At 37.2% G+C, this 27042-nt stretch overlaps 1 protein-coding gene across 1 annotated transcript; it reads left to right on the plus strand.

Annotated features, from left to right (window-relative positions):
* The first annotated feature begins 1047 nt into the window (after positions 1-1047).
* On the plus strand, positions 1048-25890 carry LOC111159569 (transmembrane protein 41B). The gene is made up of 7 exons (XM_022522099.1): positions 1048-1328; positions 12368-12485; positions 14780-14908; positions 19288-19381; positions 20046-20150; positions 21710-21848; positions 24201-25890. Exons 1-7 carry the CDS (start codon positions 1208-1210, stop codon positions 24368-24370), a joined length of 876 nt encoding a protein of 291 aa, XP_022377807.1. The 5' UTR covers positions 1048-1207; the 3' UTR covers positions 24371-25890.
* The last annotated feature ends 1152 nt before the right edge of the window (positions 25891-27042 follow it).

The following is a 27042-nucleotide window of genomic DNA, read 5'->3' on the forward strand; positions in this document are numbered from 1 at the left end:
AAAAAAAAAAAGATCCTTAGTTGAGATCACATTGTAGAGATGGCAGACAATGAACAAGTAAAGAATCCAAATAATTACTGCTTTTAATGGCGACAATGAAGGAAATAAAATGGGGAGCTACTTCTTAGAGCGGTCACTGAAGGTCTTAATATAAGTAGGCAGAGGTTGTGTACATAAAACAGTTCCCTTGAATAATCTCATAATTTACTCAACTATTCTTTAGTGTTGGGTTTTTAGATTTCTTCCACGTTTACCATTATCCTAATAAATAATGCTGTTAAGAATAACTCCCTCTGTATTCTCATTTATTTCCATGGAATAGTTTCCTAGAAATGTAATTACTGGATAGGAACAGAGTATTTTTATACAGACTGCCAAGTTGCTTTCATGAGGGAATTCCAATACATACTCGTCAATGAGTAAGCTAAATACTGCTCTGAGATTTCAGAGTGGAAAAAGTTAAGTAAAAAACGGCACGTTTGGGCTGAGCAAAAGGTAAAGCTACGTAAGCTGACCTGGCTTTACTAGTGAGGGGCGGCAGGGTGATGAACAGGGAAAGCTTCTAGACCCATTTCTGCCATCCTGTGACCTTCCCAGGCTCCTCTCTGTGCCTTCACTGTCCTTTAACTCGGTAAGTTCGGCTCAGGCTGTATATTTTCCAACGTCTTCAGATCAAACATCACCTACATCATCCAAAGCGAAGACAGCAGCTTGTGGAATTGTTTTAGTCAGTAAGCTGAATCAGCATTCGCCAGGAAACGCCAACTAATCACTCGAGAGCACTTCCGGCGGCCGGGACAAAGGGTTTGAAGTCTCAGGGACGGCACTTCCGGATAATTAAGGCTGCGCATTAGATGCTACGTCCTCCAGCCACACCAAGGGACTCCGGCACCGCGACTGCGCATGCTCCCTGCTGTCGCGAGGCGGGGCAGGGCAGTGACTGGGGACCCTGACTTTTCTCGCGGTTACTGGGTGAGCGTGAGCGCGCGAGGCTCGGGGGTGGTGCGGGGCGGAGCCTAGTCCGAGTGGGCGCTGTAGGTTTCAGCCGAGCGTCACTGTGCTCGCGGGGTTGAGGTCGGCTCAGGTGAGGTGGTCGCCCCGGAAGTGGCTGTGGCCGTAGCCCCTGGGTGTTGTAAGGAGCCTGCGGCAGAGTTGTTGTTAAGGGGGGCGGCATCACCTCTCTTCCTCCATCTTCCCTGCAGTAGCCATGGCGAAAGGCAGAGTCTCTGAACGATCGCAGACGGGGGCACTCCACACGACCCCCGTGGGGGACAGGCCAGCGGGGACACGGGGTCTCACGGCGCAGAGCGGCGGAGACCACCTGAAGGGTGAGTAAAACCGGAACCAGAGCTGGGGCTGGCCCGGAGGCGAAAGTGTGCCGGGGGTGGTTTGGGGTGGAAAGGACCTCAGTTGGCCCCGGGGATTTGCGAGGGGAAGGGGGCCTGCTGGCACCCAGGGACGCTGGAGCAGAGAGGGTGGGGGACCTGGGCTTGGGCCGCGGCCCACCGCAAGGCCGGACACCTAGGAGGTGCGTCGTAAATGCTGTTGTAGTTGAATTCAATAAAAGGACTAATGACACTGGCTTGTTTGAAGCTCAGGCAGGACGTAAGGTTGACAATATTGAAGCTAGACAGAACGGAAAGGAACTTCAGCACTCCTGCTTTATTTTTACCGATGAAGAAACTGAGGCCCACAGTGGATGTGGAACTTGCGTAAAGTCACAAAGCCAGATTAGTCAAGTAGTTAAGAGCAAGGTTTTAACTGTATACAGGTGCCATTTTCCAGGTGGCAGGAACACTTGGGTGTGAGTCCCTGCTCTACCACTTATGACTTTGGACTTGTTATCTTTCAAAACTCAGTGTCTAAACTGTACAGTGAGGATGACAAAGATTATAGTAAGAGTAGTCTCTGCTTAGCTTGCTATGTGCATTAACACAAAATAATTGATGTAAAGCATTTGTTGTAATGGTTTATGTGAAGTGGAGGCTAAATAAATATTAGCGATTACTATTGTAACTGAGATCTCTCATTCTCAAGCTTTTTTGCATTACACCATTCTGCCATTTTTCAGGACTTTAAATATTATTTTGAAAGAAAGTATACTTAGAAACTAAATACTTTTATTCCATCTTGGCATAGAGTTTTTCATTGCTTTTCAACAGTTGAGATGACTAAACTTTTTAAATGCTTTTTATTTTAATTTTTTTAAGATTTTATTTATTTGACAGAGATCACAAGTAGGCAGAGAGGCAGGCAGAGGGGGGTGGGGGGAAGCAGGCTCCCTGCTGAGCAGAGAGCCCGATGCAGGGCTTGATCCTAGGATCCTGAGATCATGACCTGAGCATAAAGGCAGAGGCTTAACCCACTGAGCCACCCAGGCGCCCCATGTTTTCTTTTTTAAAAAATTTATTTAATTGACAGGGAGGCAGCAAGAGAAGGAATACAAGCAGGGGGAGTAGGAGAGGGAGAAGCAGGCTTCCCACTGAGGAGGGAGTCCAATGTGGGGCTCAATACCAGGAATCTGGGATCACAATCCTAGCCAAAGGCAGACGCCTAACTACCGAGCCACCCAGGCGCCCCTTAAATGCTTTTTAAAAATCCCATAAACTTGAAGAAATCCTAACAAATGTCCATTCAGTTGTTTTCAGCTTACAGTGATGTGTTCCACCACCAGTGATGGATAAGGAGAGGGTCTTTTAAGATTGTCTGGCAACATAAGTATAGTCAACAATAAAGTATTGCACACTTAAAAATATATATTTATATATATGAAGATCATATGTTTAACATACAGCTGAAGTTTAAAATAGAATAAATTTTTTAAAAAGTATCCTGCAGAAAATGGTATTTTCTTTTCAAATAATTTAAAATGTCCCCAGTGTAATTTGACTTTTTAAGCTTTATGTATTTGGATATTTCTCCATCTTATAGACATAGGGCCACATAACTTCAAAAACTCAGAAATGAATTGTCTAAGTATAAATCCACTCTAAATTAAAGGAACATTGTTTTGAAGATGCTGCTGTGGAGAGTAATCCAAGGGTTTTCAGAAAAGTATTTTCCAGATGGGGCATCCCTAAAGATTGTCATTTGGTTTGTGGTAGCAGTCAGTTGTGTATTACTGATTTTTGTTGTTGTTTTAACCTAAAGCTATTTAGAAAATAGAACCTTGAAATTTCCGAAGTGCTTTTATAATTGTTTATCTTATTTTATCATTAAGATGACACATTCAGCACTATTTTTTTTTTTTAAAGATTATTTACTTTAGAGAGAGAGGGAGCATGGCAGGATGGGGCAGAGGGAGATAGAGAGAGCCCGACATGGGGCTTGATTGCATGACCTGAGATCAGAGTCTGATGCTTAACCGGCTATGCCATTTTTTTTTTATTAAAAAAAAAATTTTTTTTTTAAGATTTTTATTTATTTATTTGACAGAGAGAGGGACAGGGGGAGTACAAGCACACAGAGTGGCAGGGGGAAAGGGAGAAGCATGCTTCCCGCTGAGCAGGGAGCCAGATGTAGGACTTGATCCCAGGACCCTGGAATCATGACCTGAGCTGAAGGCAGACGCTTAACTGACTGAGCCACTCAGGTGCTCATTTTTTTTTTTTTTTTTTTTTTTTAAGAAAATTATTTATGAGAGAGAAATAGAGTGCCTGGGAGCGGGGGTGGGAGGGCAGAGGGAGAGAGAGAATCCCAAGCAGATTCATTGCTGAGTATGGAGCCCCACATGAAGCTCAGTCCCACCAACCTGAGACCATGACCTGAGCTGAAACCAAGAGTCAGATGCTCAATGGACTGAGCCACCCAGTCACCCCTATCATATCACTTCTGTGGACTACAAATCTATAGGAAGATAGAGGGAGATGTGAAAGCATGCCTTCATGGAGCAGTAGGGTTTGGATTGTTAGTTAGTAAGGGGATTCTGGCTGGGGGAAACATTAAGCTGGGAGGTTAGTGTGAATCTTTATGTCAGTATAGAGATTAATTTGTTGGGAGTGGAGGATTTCTGTTTTTGTAGGAGGTAAGATTGGCCATGATCAAAATGGTGTTGGTACAGAAGGATTTAAGTGCTATGCTGAGGAACTTTTTTGATCCATCTTGTTAATCAGTGATTTCCAGTGTTTTCTTTTTCTTCTCTGCCTCTCTGTTTCTGTCTCTATCTCTCTTTAATTAGTGTTAGGAATTCATTTTCTGGGCAAAAGATTTTGTAGATCCCTTACGTGATAGGGTTTGCTTACTTGTGATGTGATGCCATTAGTAACTACTTAGCAACCAATATTCCAGATTATGATAAACAGTTTTTGTTAATTGCAGGTGTTATTTAGTTTGGCATTCAGAAAAATTACATGTTTTGGAGTAGAGATAAAAATTTAGTAACTTCAGGGACGCCTGGGTGGCTCAGTTGGTTAAACGTATGCCTTTGGCTCAGGTTATTATCCCAGGGTTCTGGGATCTTGCTCAGTGGGGAGCCTGCTTCTCTTCCTGCCTGCTGCTCCCCCTGCTTGTGCGAGCACGCTCTCTTTTTGACAAATAAATAAAATCTTTAAAAAAATGTAGTAACTCTTGATTGAGAAATACATAGTAATAGAATGTTCCTATAAATTCCATGACACTTTAAATGAATTTGTATTTTTTTAACTGACATACCTACCTAACTTTGACAAATAGTTGTCATTTTGTGTATGTTTGAAATATTTTACATGCTATATGCAGTGTTTGGTACGTTTAGTGGGTCCCTTACCATGACTGTGGTCTCTATTCTTACATCTTAGCCTTATAGACTGTGAAAACTTGAGCAAGGACACTGAAAGTCTAATTCTTTTTTTTTTTTTTTAAGATTTTATTTATTTATTTGACAGACAGAGATCACAAGTAGGCAGAGAGGCAGGCAGAGAGAAAGGAAGGGAAGCAGTCTCCCTGCTGAGCAGAGAGCCCAATGCGGGGCTCGATCCCAGGACGCTGGGATCATGACCTGAGCCAAAGGCAGAGGCTTTAACCCACTGAGCCACCCAGGTGCCCCTGAAAGTCTAATTCTTGAATGATGAGGAAGGACAAGAAACAAGACAAGAGGTAGAAGTACTTAAGAGGCTCTTGATCTAATCTATCTGCAAGGGTGCCTAGACCAGGATATTTATTTTCTTCTGTGTTATTTGTCCTGGCTGATCTATCTGCTAACAAGTCATAGAAGTTTCCCATTTTGATTTAAGAAAACTCTGGGATGCCTTGCTGGCTTATTCAGGAGCGCATGCGACTCTTGATGATCTTGGGATCGTGAGTTCAAACCCTACATTGGGCATAGAGATTACTGAAAAAGAATAAATAAACTTAAAAAAAGAAAAGAGTTCATAGGGCTGTGTTTTTTCAGTATATAGAGGTCATCATCCTTGTGAGCAGTATGAAATCAATTTGATGGGTAATGATGAGACATTTTTAAAAATGGAAGAGAAAATAGAGTACTTTGCATGTGGAAAGGCGTGTAAGTGTTCTTCAAATTTTATTTTTTAGTTTTGTGTGTACCAAATCATGATATAAAGTTGCTTATTGTGATTGCAGCCAAAAATGTTTGAGAAACATTGTCTCAAAGTTGATCTTACTGCTTTTAGAAGACAATATCGTTCAAACTTGGATAACAAACCCCTCTCAGATGTCTGTTCTAGATCCTGCCTTGCTCATTTGGTTCCGTAAATACTCTTTGAGCATCTGCTATGGGCAAGGTACTAGCTTAGAGGAAGAAGGAAGCTCTTACTGATAACTGGGAACTAAGACTAAAATTGACAAGTAGGCATCAGCAAACGTATTAGTATAATTTGTTGATGCCAGTCCCAACCCAAATATGAATGTATCAGGCTTCTTGTGCTTGTCATCAATAGAAAATACAATTGAAGCTCTTGCTGAGGGGCGCCTGGGTGGCTCAGTGGGTTAAAGCCTCTGCCTTCAGCCCAGTTCATGGTCTCAGGGTCCTGGGATCGAGCCCCGCATCGGGTTCTCTGCTCAGTGGGGAGACTGCTTCCCCCTCTCTCTGCCTGCCTCTCTGCCTACTTGTGATCTCTCTCTCTGTCAAAATAAATAAATAAAATCTTAAAAAAAGAAACTTGCTGAAAGGAAGTTGATTGACTTATATAACTAAAAAATTGAGAGATTTAGTGGGATTCACTGGCTTTAGTCTGGAACAGTGGCCTAATGATATCATCAGGATCTGATTTCTTTCATATCTTTAATGTCAGCTTTTTTAAAAAATTAACATATAATGTATTATTTGCCCTAGGGTACAGGTTTGTGAATCATCAGGCTTACACATTTTCATAGCACTCACCAGAGCACATATCCTCCCCAATGTCCATAACCCAGTTTAATGTCAGCTTTACCTTAAGGTTGATTTCTCTTGATGGTCCAGGTAAGTTAAATTCTCCTATAACTTTGAGAATCTTTTTCCTAGCATTACCAATAGAAGTCTAGATATTAATTCTGATTAGACTGTCTCAGATAATGCTTGTCCCTGAACCTATCACTACTATCCAATTAGCTCAACCTGATTCATGTTTAACACCTAAAAACATGGGAGTAGGAATGAGGCCAAGTCAGTTTTCCCAAAGACATAGATCTCTGTGATGGATCACTCATGATTTTTCTCTGTTTGTGCTCAACCATCTTAGTGAAGAAGGATTCCAGTCAAAGGTGCTGCTTCAGATACACAGTGGAATTGAGGCTGGGCATGGAAGGAAGAAAAGTGAGGGGCCCAACGGAAGGGAGAAAATGGAGAGAATAAGCTCAGGAAAGAATAAAGGTGATCGAAGAATGGCATATTGTAATTTAACATGTTCAAGGTTAAAAAAAAAAATGTTCAAGGTAGAGCAGTCTCGGGATGTGAGAACTTAGTTCATCATTGGAAGTAGGTGGTTAAAGTTGAATAGAAATGAAGGTCTAGGGGTGCCTGGGTGGCTCAGTGGGTTAAGTCCTCTGCCTTCGGCTCAGGTCATGATCCCAGGGTCCTGGGATCGAGCCCCACATCAGGCTCTCTGCTCAGTGGGGAGACTGCTTCCCCCTCTCTCTGCCTGCTTCTCTGCCTACTTGTGATCTCTGTCTGTCAAATAAATAAATAAAATCTTAAAAAAAAAAAAGAAATGAAGGTCTAAGAATTTTGAGGCTGGGTGGATCATCTAAATGGATGATGGATCTTTTAGGATTACGAAGTTTACTATAAGCTTGATCTCAGTCTTTAGTGAATTGGGGGGAAACATGTGAAAGTGGTTAGATGAGAGTGAGGGTGTGTGGATTGAGTGGCAGCACAGTTGTAGGGCATAAACCTTAGAGAATGAGCCTTTATACAAAATTGGCAGTCTTGTTTCTTCTTCCTACAAACATGCTTTCTCTCTGTGTCTGTTCTTAATAATTATTTGTATTTTATATTTATCTTAGTTGTTTAAATTTATACTTGATGATACTGCTACCATTTTTAATTTTTTTTTAAAGATTTTATTTATTTGACAGAGAGATTACAAGTAGGCAGAGAGGCAGAGAGAGGAGGAAGCAGGCTCCCTGCTGAGCAGAGCCCAATGTGGGGCTCGATCCCAGGACCCTGGGATCATGACCTGAGCCGAAGGCAGAGGCTTTAACCCACTGAGCCAGCCAGGCACCCCAAAATTTTCAACTTTTATCTGTTTAGAACTCTAAATCAATTACATGTTAGTCTCTGAACTTGATAGAATTCTACTCAAGAAGAATTGTTGAGTCATAGTAACTAACAGTAACTAACACACCAGTTAGTGTGAAAGAAAGGAGAGCTTCAATTTTGAATGTCACTTTGTTTTTTACATTCTTGTTTTCTGTGTTACTGTCGAACACAGTGCTTGAAAAAGTTTGTCTTATTTTAAAGCATCCAGAAAATTGATATCAGGTTAAATGTGGCAGTTAATTTTATTCAGTTGTCTATATATTTCATCATCCAACTGTAACAACAAGCAGGAGTCAGAGAAATGTGTACTCAGGGAACACTCAAGTGGTGTTCTGTAGTCCAGCTAAATGTTCCCTGATACCTTTCTTCCCTGTGACCCATTACTTAGGACTGGTAAATTAATAATGGGAAGAAAAATATTATAGTTTAATTTTAGAGCTAACATGCTAAATGACTTTTTAAATTTTTTTCAAAGACTTTATTTTTTTTTTTTTAAGATTTTATTTATTTATTTGACAGAGAGAGATCACAAGTAGATAGAGAGGCAGGCAGAGAGAGAGAGAAAGAGAGAGAGGGAAGCAGGCTCCCTGCCGAGCAGAGAACCCGATGCGGGACTCAATCCCAGGACCCTGAGATCATGACCTGAGCCGAAGGCAGCGGTTTAACCCACTGAGCCACCCAGGCGCCCCTCAAAGACTTTATTTTTAAGTAATTTCTATGCCCAGTATGGGTCTCAAACTCAGAACCCTGAGATCAAGAGTTGCACGTTGTATGAACTGAGCCAGCCAGGCGCCCCTAATTTTTAATTTAAGAGAATGATATAACCTGTTGAAATCTTTAAAAATGTATTTAGCTACAGGTTATGGTTTGTAAGGCTGGAAACTCTTCTCATCTTTCAGTCTTCAACCAAATTTCTACCTGCTCTGGGAATCTTGTCTCCATTACTCTAGCCCAGTAATCTTGCTTTTCTGTATACTCAAAACCTCTTTCTGCCATTCTTTGGGAAATTAGCTAATGGTGGTTTCTACTTCTTAAAAGCAGAGGCTGAGCAGAACATTTTATACATAATAGATGTTCAGCAGATAGTCCTGAGTAACTCTCCTTTTGAGTGCATACTTTGCAGAGTAGAAATCCTAAAGAAAAGTACAAAGAAAGAGGTGGGGTGGTGATGGTGGGGAATGATCCGTTTATTCTTAGGAGTAATTCTGGGTCCACAAATATCTTCTGGATGAAAAACAAAAATGCAGTGGTTTTGAAGAGTTTAAAAGATGCCCATGATATTAAACTATTTGTATCCTTTTTGTACTCTGGACTTCAAGCAGGGAAGTAAGTGAAAAATGAAGTGTGAGCAAGGTAATTCCAGGTAGATTTAAAAGGAACACGCCTTTAAGAAGTAGCAGACCTTTGAAAAAGTTGTACAGACTATATATATGTTTATATGTCTTTGCTTTGTTATCAGCACATAGAAAACTATGCCCAAAACCTCAATGTTTATATATTACTCTAATTCCTTTCCAGTAGATCACTTCTTTATTTAATAAAGTAGGAAAATAACATTTTAGCCTTATGAGAAGTTTGTGTTTCAATGGATTTTCTATTTAAAACTACATTTTTGGTTGAATTAGTTTTAGTGCACACTGATATTTTTGTAACTTTTGGCTGATTCCTCATTTCTTTTTAGGGTGAATAGATATGATATCTTAAATTCTCAAGACATGCATTGAGTTAGATATCATAACCACGACAAAGATATGAACAGTTAGGCATTTGTTATTATAAGATTCTGGAGAAACCTTTTCACATTTGACCCACCTCAGATGTTTAAAGTCTCTGTTTAAAAAAAAAAAAATAAAATAAAATAAAATAAATAAAGTCTCTGTTTAATTTTCTGTGCTGCAAAAAAGCATGTATATAAATACGTTAGTGGGTTAATTAACTGGAGTATTCAGTGGCAGGCATGCCTGGTTTATTACTGCATTGAAGGCATCTTTTATATTATTTTATGATCCTATTCCTTCCTGCAGTAAATTTTAGAAGTATGAAATGAACAAGTAAGTTTCTATTTGTGATTTGGTTTTTGAAGTAAAGTCCCTTTTTTAGAGTCAGATGATAACAAAGTAAATTAATGTTTAGATTACAGAAAATCGGAAAAGATAAAATTTTTTGTCTTTAGTGTTCACAAAATACTAGAACTTGATAAACCTAGTATTGTCTTTTAGGAAATCTGCTTTAATGACCTGCTAAGAATAATTTATATCTAGTATATCAAAGCACTAACCTAAGCAACTTGTATTTCCACAGAAATTATGAGTTGATTATAAATGGGTATTAAAAGGCTTTAGAGATATACTTTATGCTATTTGGTTGCTTATGATTTATTTATTTATTTATTTACTAATATTTTATTTATTTACTTGACAGAGAGAGATCACAAGTAGGCAGAGGAGCAGGCAGAGACAGGGGGTGGGAAGCAGGCTCCCCGCTGAGCAGAGAGCCCGATGTAGGGCTCCATCCCAGGACCCTGGGATCATGACCTGAGTCTAAGGCAGAGGCTTTAACCCACTGAACCACCCAGGTGCCCCTGATTTATTTTTTTAATTTTTTTAATTTTTAAGGATTTAGTTTTTTTTTAATAAGCTCTCCTTAGGGTTTCTGTTTACTTACTTATGATAAGTACTTACCATATTGCTTCTTCTTAAGCTTTAATGTACATGCCTCTTAAGCTTTAATTACATGCAGATCACCTGGGTATCTTATTAAAATGCAGATTCTGGTTTAGTAATTCTGGGATGTTGACCTGAAATCTGCATTTCCAGCAAGCTCCCTAGTGATGCTGATTCATGTGGCCCATGCAGTACGTCTTGGGTAGCATGGAGCTAGATGGTTTCTATTGCTCCATGTTCAACATAGAATTGAACAAAATCTTACTAATTCAGTTGTAAAATATATAAAGCTGCCATAATGAGACAGGGAATAATATGAAGTTTATTTTTTAATTAATTAAGGCTTTTTGGTTGAAAGGAGCAGAAGTTTAAACCAGCACTAATAAGAAGGAGAATATAGGAAAAAGAATATAAGAGACAATCTCACTGGCATTTATGAGCAGGAAATGAAATATAGCCAGGCTTCAAGGAGAGTGAGAAAGTTAGAAATCAATGAGTTTCTCTAGATTTATGTTTCAGTCTCCCCTCTTATATTTTCTGGTGCATGTTTTTGGCTTGCCACAGTTGTTATCTGTGGCTTTTACTGCTTGACCTTTCAGCCTCAAGACCTAGCACTCTTGGGACACCTGACTTATGGCTCAGATAGTTAAGCATCTGCCTTCAGGTCATGATCTCCAGGTCCTGTGATCAAGCCCCATGTCAGGCTCCCAGCTCAGTGGGGAGTCTGCTTCTCCCTTTCCCTCTGCTACTCTCCCTGTTCATGCTCTCTCTTTCTCTCCCCGTCTCTGTCGCTGTATTTCTCTCAAATGAATAAATGAAATCTTAAAACAAAAACAAAAACCTACCACCTCTTGACAAGAGCATCTCTTTGTTTTAGTCCAACTTTTCGTCAGCCAGTAATGAAGTGTTTCTACTTGACTCAGGTGTCCAATCTTGGGCAACTTAGCCTTCTGTGTTTGGGTGGGTAGAGGGTTGGAATCACACTATAATAGGGCCAGTGAGATTAGTCTCTTTGGAGGGAAGGGGAACATGGGAAAGTTTCCTAGAGAAAGAGGGTGTTATTGCCTGTTCTACTATACATATTTGTGAAATTAATAGAGTGCAGGCATTTGATTAGGATACTTCATAAAAGTGTGTATAAAAGTTACATAGACAGTAGTTAGGGAACAGGCATTGTTAGATCCATCCATTTAGTTCTCAGAGAACTAAAAATAATCCTTATTATAGCATACATATATTTTTTTTTTAATCTGAGTGTTATCAGTATATACATGGGATAATGGCAAACATAGGCAGTAAAACTTGAGCCCCCCCCCACTTCTGCCTTTTCCCAGTAAGCACTACTAAGGTACCTTAACCTCCCCACTATTGACCATTTCCTGGTAGAAACAGCCTTGCCTATTCTTCTGCTTACTGTCTCCTGGATCTCATTCCATACTTTTATTTTGCTTATAATTTTTTAGATAACACTAAGATTACCTTGTGAGGGAATGTAAACAAATTCTGCCATTCTTTGGGTCTCAGAGAGCCACTGAAAACATGCGAGACTCAACTATATTCTGAAGCCTTCAGTGTAAAAAAGGAACTATAACATTTACCAGATGTATTAGTCAATCTCTGGGTTCTTATGACAGTTGAAGTAACTGCCAAATTACTTCATTTTTCCTAAGAGGCCATTCTGTCTGTGCTGTCAGCTCCCAATATAGATAAATAAATTTGAAAGTCAGTGGTAGTATTTAGAGTGATGCCCCCTTTCCCCTTTGGCTTATCAACAAATCAAGGCTACAAATTCTGTAGTTCTGTTTTTCATGCTTCTGAAATGGATATATCCCCCCAAAAGTAGTATGCCTGATTAATAAATGTTAAATACAATAGTAGTAAAAATTTTATGTTAAAACAGTGTTTTGGACACAAGTGTGAACAGTTTTTTGGGGGAGGAAATTCTTTAAGGAAAGTATTTGCTGATTTGGAATACTTATCTTTTTAAAGTATTTATCTTAATTACAGCCTCTTTTTTTCCCCCTTTCAGAAAAAGCCTGTGCAGAAGCTGGGTCAGCAAGAATGTCACTTCTTATATTGGTGTCCATTTTCTTATCTGCAGCTTTTGTTATGTTTCTGGTATATAAAAATTTTCCTCAGCTTAGTGAGTAAGTATACAGAAAGAAACTGAAAATGCTAGACATTTATAGATGGATTAAAAGTTAAACTAATCTTAAGCAACAGAATGTCATGGTGATTGTATATCAACTCTCATGGTTTGTAGCAAGTCCGTATTGACACTTATTTAAACACTCCTTTCCAAATTTGCCTTTTGGTTTTCTGTGCAGGGGTTTCCTAGCACTGCTCCTCTAGTTAAAATCTCATTTTTCTAATGGCTTTCAAATGTTTTAAAAAAAATACAACTACATTAAGAAATATGTTTTTATATCACAATCCTGCATGCATGTGCCTGTCCATTTTCTCTTGCTCACTTGCATACATCTGTACATATAAAATTAACTTAAAAGTTTCATGAAACGGGTCATGTTCTCTTATATTTTCTAAATTATTCGTTTTATTTTTTAATGCCATAAGTGAGGAAGCAAACTTATTTTAAAATCCATGAAAGATATTGACCTGCAGTTTGAAAAACACTGATGCTCTTCTTCTCTGCCTCCTCCCTCCCCCCACCCGTCCATCCATGTCTTCTCCCTTCCTTCTTGTGATCAATTTCTGTCTGTTTCTATTCACCCATTTCCAATCCCACCACATCTCTCTCTCCTTGCTCTTTTTCTTTTCTGCATTTTATGAAAATGATATGGTCTGGAAAGGTAGTTTTCACAGTGAAATGGACTTTGTGTAAACCTTGTATACCTTATCTAGTATACGTCCAAAATTTCTTAGCCAAAACCTTGGGGGTGAAATGTGTTTCAGAATTTAGAATTTTTCCATTTGGGGAAGACTACATGGAATACATACTGTATATTATGTAGTACCTCCCGCGGGATCTGGGGCAGCATCCCATAATCAAATACGTTAATATTTTTGCACAGAAAAGGGCATCATAAAAGACTATATGAATAATTACGTAAGTGTGGGTCAACTTTTGCTGACAAGGTATGAAGAACTTTTGGTTTTTAGAGGTTTTTGAATTTTAGGGAAGAGATTATGGACCTGAAACACACTTTAAGAAGGCAAAATACCCCAGGGCTGTGTGTGGTTTTTTTGTCATCTCCCCCCAACCCAGGGCTGTTTAAACAGTAATACCATCCTTGTATAATCATAAATTACATAAAGGACTATTAAAATGTAGTTAGACTTTCAGCCAGGGTCAGACTGGAGTAGTAATGGATAACTGTGAAATGTTTCAAGGTGTTCGGAAGTTCCTGTTTTGCCCTAAATTCCTTTCATTAACAATTCCTTATGCCTGAAATTTTATAGTTAACTTATCTTTATTTTAGTACTTTGATTTCTTACATCAGTATAAATGCCTTTGGGAGGCTAACATTCCTATTGATGGTTAACATTAGTATGATTGAATTTTAGATCCTTTCTGGTTTTGATCAAGGAGGAGGAAGTAAAGAACTGACTGAAGAGGGCAAGAATATAGAGTATAGATTGCGGTTGTCTTTGCTCTCAGTCTGCTGTAAGAATGATAACAAGACTTGTATATAAGTATGCTATTATAAATCTGTTATGTTCTGCTTATTTCTGTGTGTGTGTGCACGCGGATACAGATGTGTGCGCAAACCACTATAATGAGTTTTTAAAGTTTTTAAATTTATAAATGAGAAAACACAGTTTACCTGCTGTTTTTATAGAATTTAAGCAGCAGTCTCTCGTTGTTATGCAAGATCAGTTAAATTGTATCATGTAAACAAATGGGCACAATATGCATTAAACACAAAGGTAATTATTTGAGGCTTTTATAAGCAAGAAATCATTCAGTTCCAAATAAGGCACCAAATAGAAAGTAAAATGAATAGAAAAAGAAAAATGTTTCCGTTTTTATCTGAATTTTGGGCTGGGATATTCCAGAAAAGATGTGAACCGTAATTTCACCAAAAATTTTACTTAATTTTAGTTGTAATTAATTATTGACCTTAGTTTATCATGAGGATTACCCAAAATGATGCTGAATATGTTTTAAATATGCTAATATCAATAATTCACTAATTAATTCAAAATTTGTACCAGTGTTGAAGCAAATGCTTTTAACCTAATTGAGTTTGGATCATCCTTACTTTCATATATAGATTACAGGTCTCATGAAATCATAATAAAGCATGAAAAACAAATAATTTATAGGCTTTTGAACTTAAAACTTACAAATTTATGGTTACTACATTACAGATCAAGGCATCAAATCATTTTGGATAAAATTTCATGTTTTGAACTTTGATAAAATTATCTTGGCAAATTTTCTGCTTTAAAATTTTTCACTTTAATTTTATTTCTTTAGAGAAGAAAGAGTGAATATGAAGGTTCCCAGAGATATGGATGATGCCAAGGCTCTAGGAAAAGTTTTATCCAAATATAAGGACACCTTTTATGTACAAGTACTTGTAGCTTATTTTGCTACATATATTTTGTATCCTTTTTACTGAAAAAAATGTTTCCTGGTTTTATTCAAGAAAGAAGTTTTAAAAGTTCTGTTTAGTTATGCATAACTTTTTTCTTTTAAAAATTGTTAATTCAGTGTAATTTAATAAAATATAGAAAAGTTAAAATGGAAAAAATTCTCACCTTAAAACTATCACAACTCAGTTATTATTTCTGAATATTTATTACCAGTTCTTTTGTATTCTGCTTATTTCACTTATCATAAACATCTTCCTTTCCTCTGTATTATTCAAGATAATTATTTTATTTTTCTATTTATGATTATATTAGTTAATTGATTTAGTTTAGCTATGTTGAATTAATAATCACCACAGCATAATTTAAAAAAATATTCCCTTAGGTTTGAAGATATAATTTGTATTTAATTTTTTATTTTTCTACTTGTCCAGTTAGGAATCTTTTTGTTCATGATTTTTCCCTTCCATTTAATGGTTTCTTTGTAAAAAGATCTTAAGAGGTTAATTAGTCAATTCAAAGAATGTGAATTTTTAAAATAATGACTGGTGTGTATTTCATTTTATAGAAACATGTATTAACTAGTCAGGAAAATATCTTTATTCTTCCTACATATTTTCAAATGGCTTATGCTACTAGTCAATAATCTTCTAATTTATGGACTTTAATGTCAATCTGATTTTTTGTATTTTTTATTTTAATCCAACCTATTTTCAGATCTTCTCCATTAATGAAAGACATTATTGGGGTGCCTGGGTGGCTCAGTCGGTTAAGTATCTGCCTTCAGCTCAGGTCATGATTCTAGGGTTCTGGGATTGAGTTCCATGTCAGGTTCCCTGCTCAGCAGGGAGCCTGCTTCTCCCACTCCCTCTGCCACTGCTTGTGCTTCCTTGTTCTCTCTCTGCCAAATAAATAAATGAAATCTTAAAAAAAAAAAAAAAAGACATTATCTCTTGACTTTGGAAAGGTAATCATTATCCAGTGCTCATGATGGAGCGGGGCAGAGGGGTGGGGGAGGGGGAGGCAGGCAGAAGGAGAAGGGTAGAGTCTTAAGCCGACAACCTGCTGAGCACAGAGCTAGGTGCAGGGCTTGATCTCATGACTCCGAGATCATGACCTGAGCTGAAATCAAGAGTCAGAGGCTTAACTGAGCTACCCAGGCATCCTCCCAACCAGCATTTATTTTTAAAAATTCAAATTAGTTACTTTGTTAATTCTCTCAAACTTTTTTTTCCTTTCAAACTATTTCTGTTTTGGCGTCTTTTATTTCCTGAATTTTTGGTTATTGGACTTGTCAGTGTAAACTTTTTCTCCTAAAATTCCAGTAGCATTTTCTTTTCTTGGATTTGTATTAGATTAGATGCTATATATTTAACATATATGTATGTTTCTATCCTTCCTCCTTATACAAATTTGGGTATATTCTTAAGCGCACTGCACCAGTTATTCCTAGCATAAGCAGTTTGTTACAGGTACATTTACAAAATCTTCTGCTGATGATACAAACATGACTCTTGTCCATCTAGTGAGAATACATTTTTTTTTTTTAGGTAGTGTGCTGTATGTAGGAACTTTGTCATTACTTATTTATTGTGAGAAAAAATCAAAGTTAGGGAAAGTTTAGAGAATTACTATTATGCACTTATCTTTCAGCAAGTTATTTGGCAGCTATTTGTAAAGTAATTTAATAGCATATAAACTGGTTTAAGAAACCCTAACTGCTGCCTTTGCCTCCTAATTCTATTTTAGAGCCTATCTGGGAAAACCATAGTGTTAGACTTAAGGGTTATTTTGCCTTTATACACTTTAACCATAAATTAAAATATTTTCCCTGGGTAAGATAAAAACTTGGTTCATTTTTTTCATTTGACTTTTACAAGGTTTTTTGGGAACAAGACCTATAATTTCTGTTTACTTTGGAAAGTCATCTTGTTTTGCCCTATTTTGCCTCTCAGCTTTCGGGTTATTAATTATATGCTGTTTACAAATCTAGTGTTTTGGGCGTTCAAAAGTAGAACAACTACTGGAGCAATGAGGAATCATGGTTAGAGGTGTGGCACAGTCTCATTCTAGTTGGAGCAAATCTAGAGCAGAGTTTGGAAGCCCAGAGCATTTGTAAGAAGTGATCGGCCATCCAGTTTAGTTGGAGTTTAGGGTATGAAAAAGGGAGGATAGAGAAATAAGCTTAGTAAGATAGGCTAGACATTGCACTCAGTCTGTAGAGGACTAAGGAATTCAGAATATTCAGTTGGAATTGGGTACTCATTGAGGACTTTTGAGCTGTGGATGACGTTAAAAGTGTTGCCATCATCCCTTTTTTGTTTATTTCCCTAAGGCTAAAATCTTTGAGTAACTTAAAAAGTTTATTTTATTATGGAAAATTTGAAATATACACAAAAGTAGAGAAAATCATATAATGAACTCCTACGGACCCATCACCTAGTTTCAACAGTTATCAATATTATGCCAGTTTTGTTCTTGCTGGTTACCTTTCTTTGGCTTTTTGAGAAAAAGAGAATAGGTTGGGAAAGGAAGGTAATATTTACTTTAGGTGATTTAGGTAATGCAGAATCTTAAATATGCAAATTGAAGTATCCATACCCAGTGTTAGTCCATAAGGGACTGGTTGAATAAGCCATAGTAAATGTAAACACTGGAGTGGACTCTATTAAAAGAATGAGAAATGTCTCTCTATGCTGTTACTGCGTTACTTCCAGGCTATCTTGTTAAATGAAAAGAGCAAGGGGCAGAATAATAAGTCAGTATGCTGTGTTTTATCTATATGAGTACACACATACAGATGCAGATATTTTGTTATCTTTTTTTGAAAAGAAAGGATATCTTTAAAAACCAACAACAGTGTTTACCTATGGGGAGCGAATGTGATACAGGGATGGAAGTGAAACCTCTAGATGTACTTCATTGCGTAGATTTGACTTTAGAACCAGGTAAATATTTTACATAATTTTAAAACCAATTAAGTCAGAATGAAAAAAGAAACAGGAAAAAAATCATTATTTTTTTTTAAAGATTTTATTTATTTATTTGACAGACAGAGATCACAAGTAGGCAGAGAGGGGGGCAGAGAGAGAGGGAAGCAGGCTCCCCACTGAGCAGAGAGCCCGATGCGGGGCTCAATCCCAGGACCCTGAGATCATAACCTGAGCCTAAGGCAGAGGCTCAACCCACTGAGCCACCCAGGTGCCCCCAAAATCATTATTTTTGGCCAGGAGGAAGGGTCAGTAGAGTGGTAGATGGGTAAGTCAGGTTGCAAGGGGACAAGGAAGGAATCTTCTGTGGGGAAGTAAAGATGAGACGCAGTAGCTGGGGAGAATACCCCCGTCAAGGAAAGCCTAGGTTTTCTTGAGTTCATAGGCATCTGAGCGGTTTTCCACAGGAGGGATCCTGTGGAAGAGCAAGAAGCTGAAGATGAAAGAAGCCAGGAAGAAGACAGGAGAGTGAGATGAAAACATGAATAAAGTGGGAACTAGAGGAAAAGAAGAGTGGGAGAATGAGGGAAGATAGAAATTTTGAGATAGAGAGTGTGCGCCCAGAGGGAGAAGCAGATTCCCCGCTGAGCAGAGAGCCCTACATGGGGCTTGATCCCAGGACCCTGAGACCGTGACCCGAGTGAAAGGCAGATGCTTTACCGACTGAGCCACCCAGGTGCCCCTGAAGATAGAAATTTTAAAGGAAGGGTAGATGTTGAGGGAATCCACTCAACTCTGACCGACTTATAAGTAAATCATGTTAGGGATTTTTTTAAAAAGGTGCTGGGGTGGGGGGATGGGGGGTGCCTCCACACCAAAACTGGGAACAAGAGGGAAGTAGTAAAAAAGCATAATTCTGTTTTTAAAATAAGGTTTGTGATTTTTACTATATTTTCTAATCCCTATCCTTTTTTAAATGAGTAGTGAATTGAAGTAAATGTTTATAAGTTAAGTTAGAAACAAGTAATTATTATACCCTATATGTACCTAGATTTCCACGGAAATCCTGTTTCCTGTACACATTTTAGGAGTATATGCAGTGCATTAGAGAAATATACTAAAGGCCTTCTTTGTTCTTTTTTTTTCTTTTGTTTTTTTCTTTTGCCAAAGTTCTTTATCTGGTACATGTTGGATATTTTTCCTGGTTTTTCTTTTAGTAACACACTCTTATTAGCATTGTATTTATGATAATGCTAGCAAATGGTCAGTTTAGAGTTAAAGGCATTATAACTGAATTGTAGGTTTTTTAAACTTCTAGATATAATTTTACTTTATTAATACTGAAATATGGATATAATCTTAAAATATAACTTCTATATTGATACTTTTTCCTAAGATGTTTGATTTGTCTTTTAAAAATTCCATTTTATTATGTTTTAGTCCTTAACTTAAAAGTTAACAGCTTGCAAACATTCGCTATCCCGGGCTCTATATTTCTCAGTATACTCTCAGGGTTTCTTTATCCTTTTCCGCTAGCCTTATTTCTTGTTTGTTTGGTAAGTATATAAAATGAATTTGGGAGACTAGGGAAAAAAAGTAGCTTTTGATAGAATGATGAGGGAGAAGGATGGCATCTAGTCCCACCAGTCTATGTAAGCATAAACTCATTAGTTTTAAGAGGTGATTAATGTTAAAGTAATATCTTTTAAGTCTTCCCATAAGCAGATGTTATAGTTTGTTTTTTTCCTGGAACAGGGACATCACAGACTTAATTGCATAGGCTCTGTTTTAGCCTTTCCTTCTTACTGTGTTTTGTAATTCAAACAGTCCAAGAGTGTTGGTGCGCACAATGAGTTAAGTCCAGGACCAGGGCGGGAGGGGGGCGCGGCTAGTATTTTCAAGCATAGCAACAACTGAAAAAAGAATTGGCTCTTTAAGTCTTATTCTTAGGCCAGATTCTATCCTTAACTATTTGGATATAGTCACCAAGTTTAATCACAAGGGCCAGTTAGTTTCAGCTGGTCTCATTTTAGTCCTGATTTGGACTGAGAAAGGACTAGATCAAATGGGTTCTTATTCTCTGCACAAAGAGGAGTCATGCAGAGTATCCTCCCCTAACCCCGAAAGAAGTATACTAGTTGAACTTTTCCTTAAGTGAATATATCTATGTGACTAAGATGGAAAGGTACATAATGCTTATGGCTTCTTGTTATTTCCTAGTGTTCGGGACTCGGTGCCTCATTCTGCTATATGCTCTCCTATTTAGTTGGGAGGCCAGTTGTATACAAATACCTAACAGAGAAAGCAGTAAAATGGTCACGGCAGGTAAGCATGTATTTTTAAGTTATTTAATGTAATTCTTTGGCTAATTGGGAGGTCATTGTATCAGTGTATGGTCTCTCTAAGAATTAAGCCAGACTCCGGGCTTTAATAAAAATGATCTTTCCACCTAAGTAAATTAAAGTGGTGGGCAAATAATTAATGTTAATCCTTTCAAATATGAAGTTTCTGTGCTGTAACAATAGTTGTTTTTTTTTTAAAGATTTTATTTATTTATTTGACAGAGAGAGAAATCACAAGTAAGCAGAGAGGAGGCAGGCAGAAAGAGAGGGGGAAGCAGGCTCCCTGCTGAACCGAGAGCCTGATGCGGGGCTCGATCCCAGGACCCTGAGATCATGACCTGAGCCGAAGGCAGAGGCTTAACCCACTGAGCCACCCAGGCGCCCCTGTAACTGTAGTTTTATTTGATAGAGAGAGACACAGCAAGAGAGGAACACAAGCAGGAGGAGTGGGAGAGGGAGAAGCAGGCTTCCTGCTGAGCAAGGAGCCTGATGTAGGGCTCAATCCCAAAACCCTGGGATCATGACCCGAGCCGAAGCAGATACTTAATGACTGAGCCACCCGGGTGTCCCTGTAACAGGAGTTTTAGTTCTTCATTCCTAGTAAGTTCAGTCAGAGCAGAGAAGTCAACATGTGAAGGCATTCACGATTTTGGGCACCTCATCTGTTTTGGGTTGATGCAGACCACTGTAGTGGGTCACTGAAAAACTTGCATCAGCCAACTCCTTGAATGCATTTCATCAGTAGAAATGACTGTTCTCTTAGTCAGGATCTCTACAAAGACAAGTGATGATAAATAATAGCAGCACTACACAGGAAGCTCTAATACAGTGTTGCTAAGAAAATCTTATTTTTATAAAGAATTAGAAGAAACAACCTGTTAAATCCCAGCGGAATTGTAGAAATCATTCTGCCTTACCCTTTTGCTTTACAGACTAAGAAATGACAAAGTAAGTGTTTTGCTGCAAATCACCATCATTATTTGTAAAGCAAGATCTAGAAGTATAAACTAATCCGTGCTTTTATTTAACTGGCTAAATATCTCCGTATACTTATGCAATCTCATTTATCTAATGAATGAATCACTCATGTACTATATATCAAAATGACAGAAAAATAAAGATTAAATTGGAGGCTAGGTTTAGTGACATGCTGCTGTACTAGCCTTTTACATTTTAGGAAGTTAAAGGCATTAAAATATTAGTCACCTGATGTGTATCTTGTATATAGTTTTAAGTTCAGTGTTGCTTTTTGAGCTGTAAAGTGTCATTGTTGAGCCATATTAGCTAGGCTGATACAGAACCATCTTTAGTAGTGTAACATTAAGCTATAAGTACGATTAAAAAAAAAAATCTCATTTAGCTCTGGTAAAGAGCATGTGTTAAGTAGCTCATTGTCATTTTCAAGCTCCTTTTTTGATCAGTTCTAGTAGATAGATTCTGAACTATCGGGGAATGAGAATTCAAAATAAATATTTTATATTAAGCAACTTATTTTCAATATTGGCCTTATCTTGATCCTAACTGGTTTCTTTCTTATGACAGGTTGAACGTCATAGAGAACATCTCATTAACTACATTATATTTTTGAGAATAACACCATTTCTGCCTAATTGGTTTATTAATATTACATCCCCTGTGATAAACGTGCCACTGAAAGTTTTTTTTATTGGCACTTTCCTAGGTAAGGCCTCTGGTTCACAGTGTGTTAGAACTCATTGTGTATATACCTAACGGTGTCCGGCTGGGCTAGGTTTCATGTTCTTTGCACATATGCCAGCACCATATATAACTCTTGGGCCTATGATACATAAATAGAAATGTTTGTTGAATTGTGTTTAAGTATTTCTGTTTTACTTCTTTTAAAGAAGAGCAATTTCTTTTTTTTTTTTTTAAACTTATTTATTTGACAGAGATCACAAGTAGGCAGAGAGGCAGGCAGAGAGAGGAGGAAGCAGGCTCCCTGCTGAGCAGAGAGCCCGATGCAGGACTCGATCCCAGGATGCTGGGATCATGACCTGAGCCAAAGGCAGAGGCTTTAACCCACTGAGCCACCCAGGTGCCCTGAAGAGCAATTTCTATTGGATATTTTTATAATCACACAGGTTTGAGCAGGACTTTAACTAACTCCGTTCTCTCCCTTGGTGGAGAGAAAAGAAAATCAAGGTGCCCTTTTTGAATAATTTACTCCCTTGTCTTTTAATCACATATTGAAATATTGAACTTTAATGTTCAGTAGAAAGTTGATCTATTTTTCTTTTTTATTGACATAAGTATTTATTATGGGCATTACCGGAAGTATGGGGGAAGCAGTATTAATAAAGTGTTCCTGCTTTCAAGGAGCTGGCACTTAATTTTGAAATTAATTAGTGGACATAAAAATTGATTTATACATTTTGTGAATTCTGATGGTTCTTTAGTAAGAGTATTCTGCTTTTCTTTCAAATTTAATTTGAATTGTTTAGATAACAATGAAATGAACAGATTTCTCTTGTACTATGTGTTGAAGTTTAAGTTAGTATTTATAGATCTTGAAAAGAATAATCAATTTTTTTTGCTGCTTTAAAAAAACTCATGACAGGGGCGCCTGGGTGGCTCAGTGGGTTAAGCCACTGCCTTCGGCTCAGGTCATGATCTCAGAGTCCTGGGATCGAGCCCCGCATCGGGCTCTCTGCTCTCTAGGGGAGCCTGCTTCCTCCTCTCTCTCTGCCTGCTTGTGATCTCTCTGTCAAATAAATAAAAAAAATCTTTAAAAAAAAAAAAAAAAAAAAAAAACTCATGACAAACTTGAAAATCTTAGCAGGGATAATTTTGGATTTTGTAAAACAATGTTACGTTCATGGAATCAGAAAAGAGAATTTATCCCTATCTTCTTATTTTACATGTGGAATGCCTAGAGATTTAGTTAACTTCAACTTGGTCTAAAATTATTTTTCCATTTTGTTCTGGTTTTTAATAAAACATTGTTCCACCTATGCTGTTGTATAAACTGCTCTTACTCATGTTTTGAGTATCTTTCTATTTCTGAGCATCCCCTACCACTTCATTTTTAAGTATGTTCTGTCAAGAATGAATGACAATCCACTCAATCTTATTTTTGAACATTTAGATTATTTCCAGATTTTTGTTACTTATAATGCATTGATGAAAATCCTTGAGACTAGATCTTTGCTTATATAAATTAGTATTTCCTTTTCTCCCCCCAGGATTTTATTTATTTATTTATTTGACAGAGAGAGAAACAGTGAGAGAAGGAACACAAGCAGGGGGGAGTGGGAGTGGGAGAGGGATAAGGAGGCTTCCCACCAAGCAGAGACCCCGATGCGGGACTCCATCCCAGGACCCTGGGATCATGACCTGAGCTGAAGGCAGATGCTTAACGACTGAACCACCCAGGCATCACCCTTACATTAGTATTTCCTAAAGCTGAAATTGCTGAATCAAAGTACATTCTCTTTTTTAAAGCTATTGATAAATGTTGTCAATTATTTTATGGAAATTTTTCTTGAGTTTTTAAGTTCATTATCCTTCAGAGGTATGAAAGATTTAGTTCTTTATATGGAAATAAATGTGAGGGGCTTTAAATTAAGTTTTCCAAAATGGAGATCAGTATATTCTTTTTTTTTTTTTTAAAGATTTTATTTATTTACTTGACACAGACAGAGAGATCACAAGTAGGCAGAGAGGCAGGCAGAGAGAGAGGGAAGCAGGCTCTCCACTGAGCAGAGAACCCGATGTGGGGTTCGATCCCGGGACCCTGAGATCATGACCTGAGCCAAAGGTAGAGGCTTAACCCACTGAGCCACCCAGGCACCCCGGAGATCAGTATATTCTTACAAGAAATTTTATACAGAGAAAATTTTAATTTTTAAAAATTTGAATATGGATTTATTTGAATCCATTTAAAATATTACATAACGAAGTGTTAGAATAATGTTAGTGCTGTTATGAGTTATGAATAATTTTGTGAATGTAAAGTATATTACAAAACCTTATTTTTAAAAATTACTGCTTATGTTTTTATTTTTTATTTTAGGTGTTGCACCTCCCTCTTTTGTCGCAATTAAAGCTGGAACAACACTTTACCAGCTTACGACAGCCGGGGAGGCTGTTTCCTGGAACTCAGTATTCGTTCTAATGATCTTGGCTTTTCTATCCATTCTGCCAGCCATCTTCCAAAAGAAACTAAAGCAGAAATTTGAGTGAGAAATCATCTGGGTTTTGATGTGATGATGTGAAAAAACTGTTACCATCATCATTGTCATCATCGTCATCACCATCATCATCTCAGGATTGGCAGGTCTATGTGTTAAAATCACCTCTTCAGTAATTTGAAATGAGTTTGTAAAATATAATTTCCTATCACACAGTTAAAGTAATGCATGTAAGTGGCAAGGGAGAGAAGAAAGTAAAAATAGAAATTGACGTACGATGAAAAGTACTGTCAATAGTTAGGATAGACACCTTCTAAATCACTACTCCAGGCTAGCTGTAGATAATTCGTAGCAGCACAGTAGGAAATTCTTGATCTAACTGATTCAACTTAATATATTTCATGAACTGGCTCCACATACTTACTGGATAATTTAGTGTTTTTCCCTCTTAATCCCTTAATAATAACTAAAATAGGGAAAGCAAACACAAAATAAAAAAACAAAGATTCTAGATTTTTAAAAAGTAGTATTACAGTTCTTGCTAATGTTAGTCTTTGTTAAGAGCATGAACTTGAAAACTAAAGCTCAAAAAGAGATTTACATTTTCTTTTTTTAACTTTGAGGTAATAGATATGTTTAGAAGCTGCATGTTGGTAGATTATTGAATTTGGAAAGGATATCAAGTTATATCTGTTTTCTAAATTTATTTTGTTTTTCCTGTTCTAGATTATCATGGGTTAGTCTGAAATTTAAAATTCTGGCCAGTCTATTTTCACCGTTTTTCTAGCTTTCACAGTATTTCCACTGTGCATATGAAAATGGCGATTACATGATAATTGTATTATATTGGTGTTGATAATTTATATTTGGATAATATTTTGTTACACAATTCCCTTTACTGTCTCAGAGGGGGATCAAAGTAAACATTCAAAGTATGCAGTTTTTAGATGATAGATTAATTACATTACTTTATATTTTGAAACTGAAGCAACGGCAGCATAACACTTAAGTGGTTAAGTACTGTTTATTTCAATAACTGAAAAATTTACCTCATTTATTTATTAGTCTGGTCATTAAAGCATATATTATGTAATTATCCTTTTTATGCATGATACACTTATAAGAATGTCTTGTTTCATTTTTATTGATGGGTTTTTTTGTTGGGGATTGCTTTTGATTAATGTAGTTACCCAACTTAGTGTTTTTACTTTTTATAACTCAAAGTAAAATTAAATTCTCACATGGTAACTACTATCTTTAAATGGTCCTAGAAAAACTAAACAGCTTTTTGCTGCTTAATGGTAATACCCTTGAAGTTTTGATTCTAGGACATAGCTATCTATAAGGTAAAGTACTCTGTCAGTTTTACCCTCACCCAAGACTGTCACATTGAAAAGTACTTTAGCTGTGGGAGAAATCCTTGTATGTTTTTATTGTGAGAGGAATGGTCATCCTCAAAGCTTGTTTCTACTACATAATGTGGACTGATTATTTTTTCTATCACAGTATTAACAAATGGATTTATTGTAAATACAAAGAAAATATGTTAATTAATATACTATTCTTATGTCACCTGGCCTTTTGTGTGTAATTATTGTCATTTCTAGCAAGGTTTTTCTTCCTTACTGACCAGAGATTGAGTGATACAGCTTTCGTTATTTTTACAAATGAACTTAAAACATAAGTCTTTTTGGACAAAGTTCACTAAATATTACTGTGTAAAATGTAGTTGAGTACATTTTTATCAGACTTTTAAAAATAAAAGTAAGAGCTTGGACTCAGGAGAAGCCTACTTACTTCAGTGTGTATATATTGTATTTACTCTATTTTCAGAGTATTATCTCTATCCTTATCATTGATTCTTTCCCTTTGCTGATGATTTTTTCAGAGTTTCTTAGAAAACTGAGCTGCCACTTAGGTGGGGTGTATTTTCTTCTTCCAAGAGAATAGCCAGTCTTTTTCAGATTCATCATCATTGACTCTACCCTAAGCGCAGTCAGTGACCTGTATTCATGGATTTACAGATATGGCCTGATCCCAGATGTAGATTCAAGCTTCAGCCGCATCTTGAAGACAATTACATAGTAATAACCACCAGAGAGCAAATATGTTTAAAAAGAGGCAAGGACACTAACTAGGAAGCTGACATGCTGAGACTGTTCACCTTAGTTAGTGGCCTTTCTCTGGAGTTCTGTTACTTTGAATATAATATTTCTAAGCTACTTAATAAATGCAAATTAAAATGTAATAAGAATAAATTGTACTGAAAAAACTTTAATGTAGTACTTGGGATTTATTTTATGGAAGTATTTATGTTAAAAAAACATTTTATTCATTGAACAAAAATATATTCTAAAATTCTGATGCACATTTTCCCCTCTAAGAATAAAAAAAATTTTTTTTTAAGATTGTATTTATTTAATAGAGAATAAGTGAGTGGAAGCAGGGAGAGTGGCAGAGGGAGAGGGAGAAGCAGGCTCCCAGCGGAGCAGGGGGCCTGATCTCAGGTCCCTGGGATCATGACCTGAGCCTATGCAGATGCTTAACCAACTGAGCCACCCAGGCACCCCCAAAGAAATTTTAAAGACCTTTAATTTTTATACTCAGCTTTTGATAATCTTATATCAATTTTTAAAGTTGTAGAGGTCAAAAAAAATTATAGAGGTAAGTAATACAAGTAAAAATCTAAGTTTCTGGGGCTCCTGGGTGGCTCAGTTGTTAAGC

Source organism: Enhydra lutris, unplaced genomic scaffold (genome assembly GCF_002288905.1).
Source record: "Enhydra lutris kenyoni isolate GAN:26980312 unplaced genomic scaffold, ASM228890v2 scaffoldscaffold68, whole genome shotgun sequence".
In the NCBI taxonomy this organism is placed as follows: domain Eukaryota; kingdom Metazoa; phylum Chordata; class Mammalia; order Carnivora; family Mustelidae; genus Enhydra; species Enhydra lutris.

What these genes read in the sequence shown, in the direction of transcription:
- LOC111159569 (XM_022522099.1), top strand. Translation starts at nt 1,208, where the DNA reads ATGGCGAAAGGCAGAGTCTCTGAACGATCGCAGACGGGGGCACTCCAC. An exon ending in AATTTTCCTCAGCTTAGTGA is followed by an intron (nt 12,486 to 14,779) that starts GTAAGTATACAG and finishes TTATTTCTTTAG; the next exon opens with AGAAGAAAGAGTGAATATGA. An exon ending in CCTTATTTCTTGTTTGTTTG is followed by an intron (nt 19,382 to 20,045) that starts GTAAGTATATAA and finishes GTTATTTCCTAG; the next exon opens with TGTTCGGGACTCGGTGCCTC.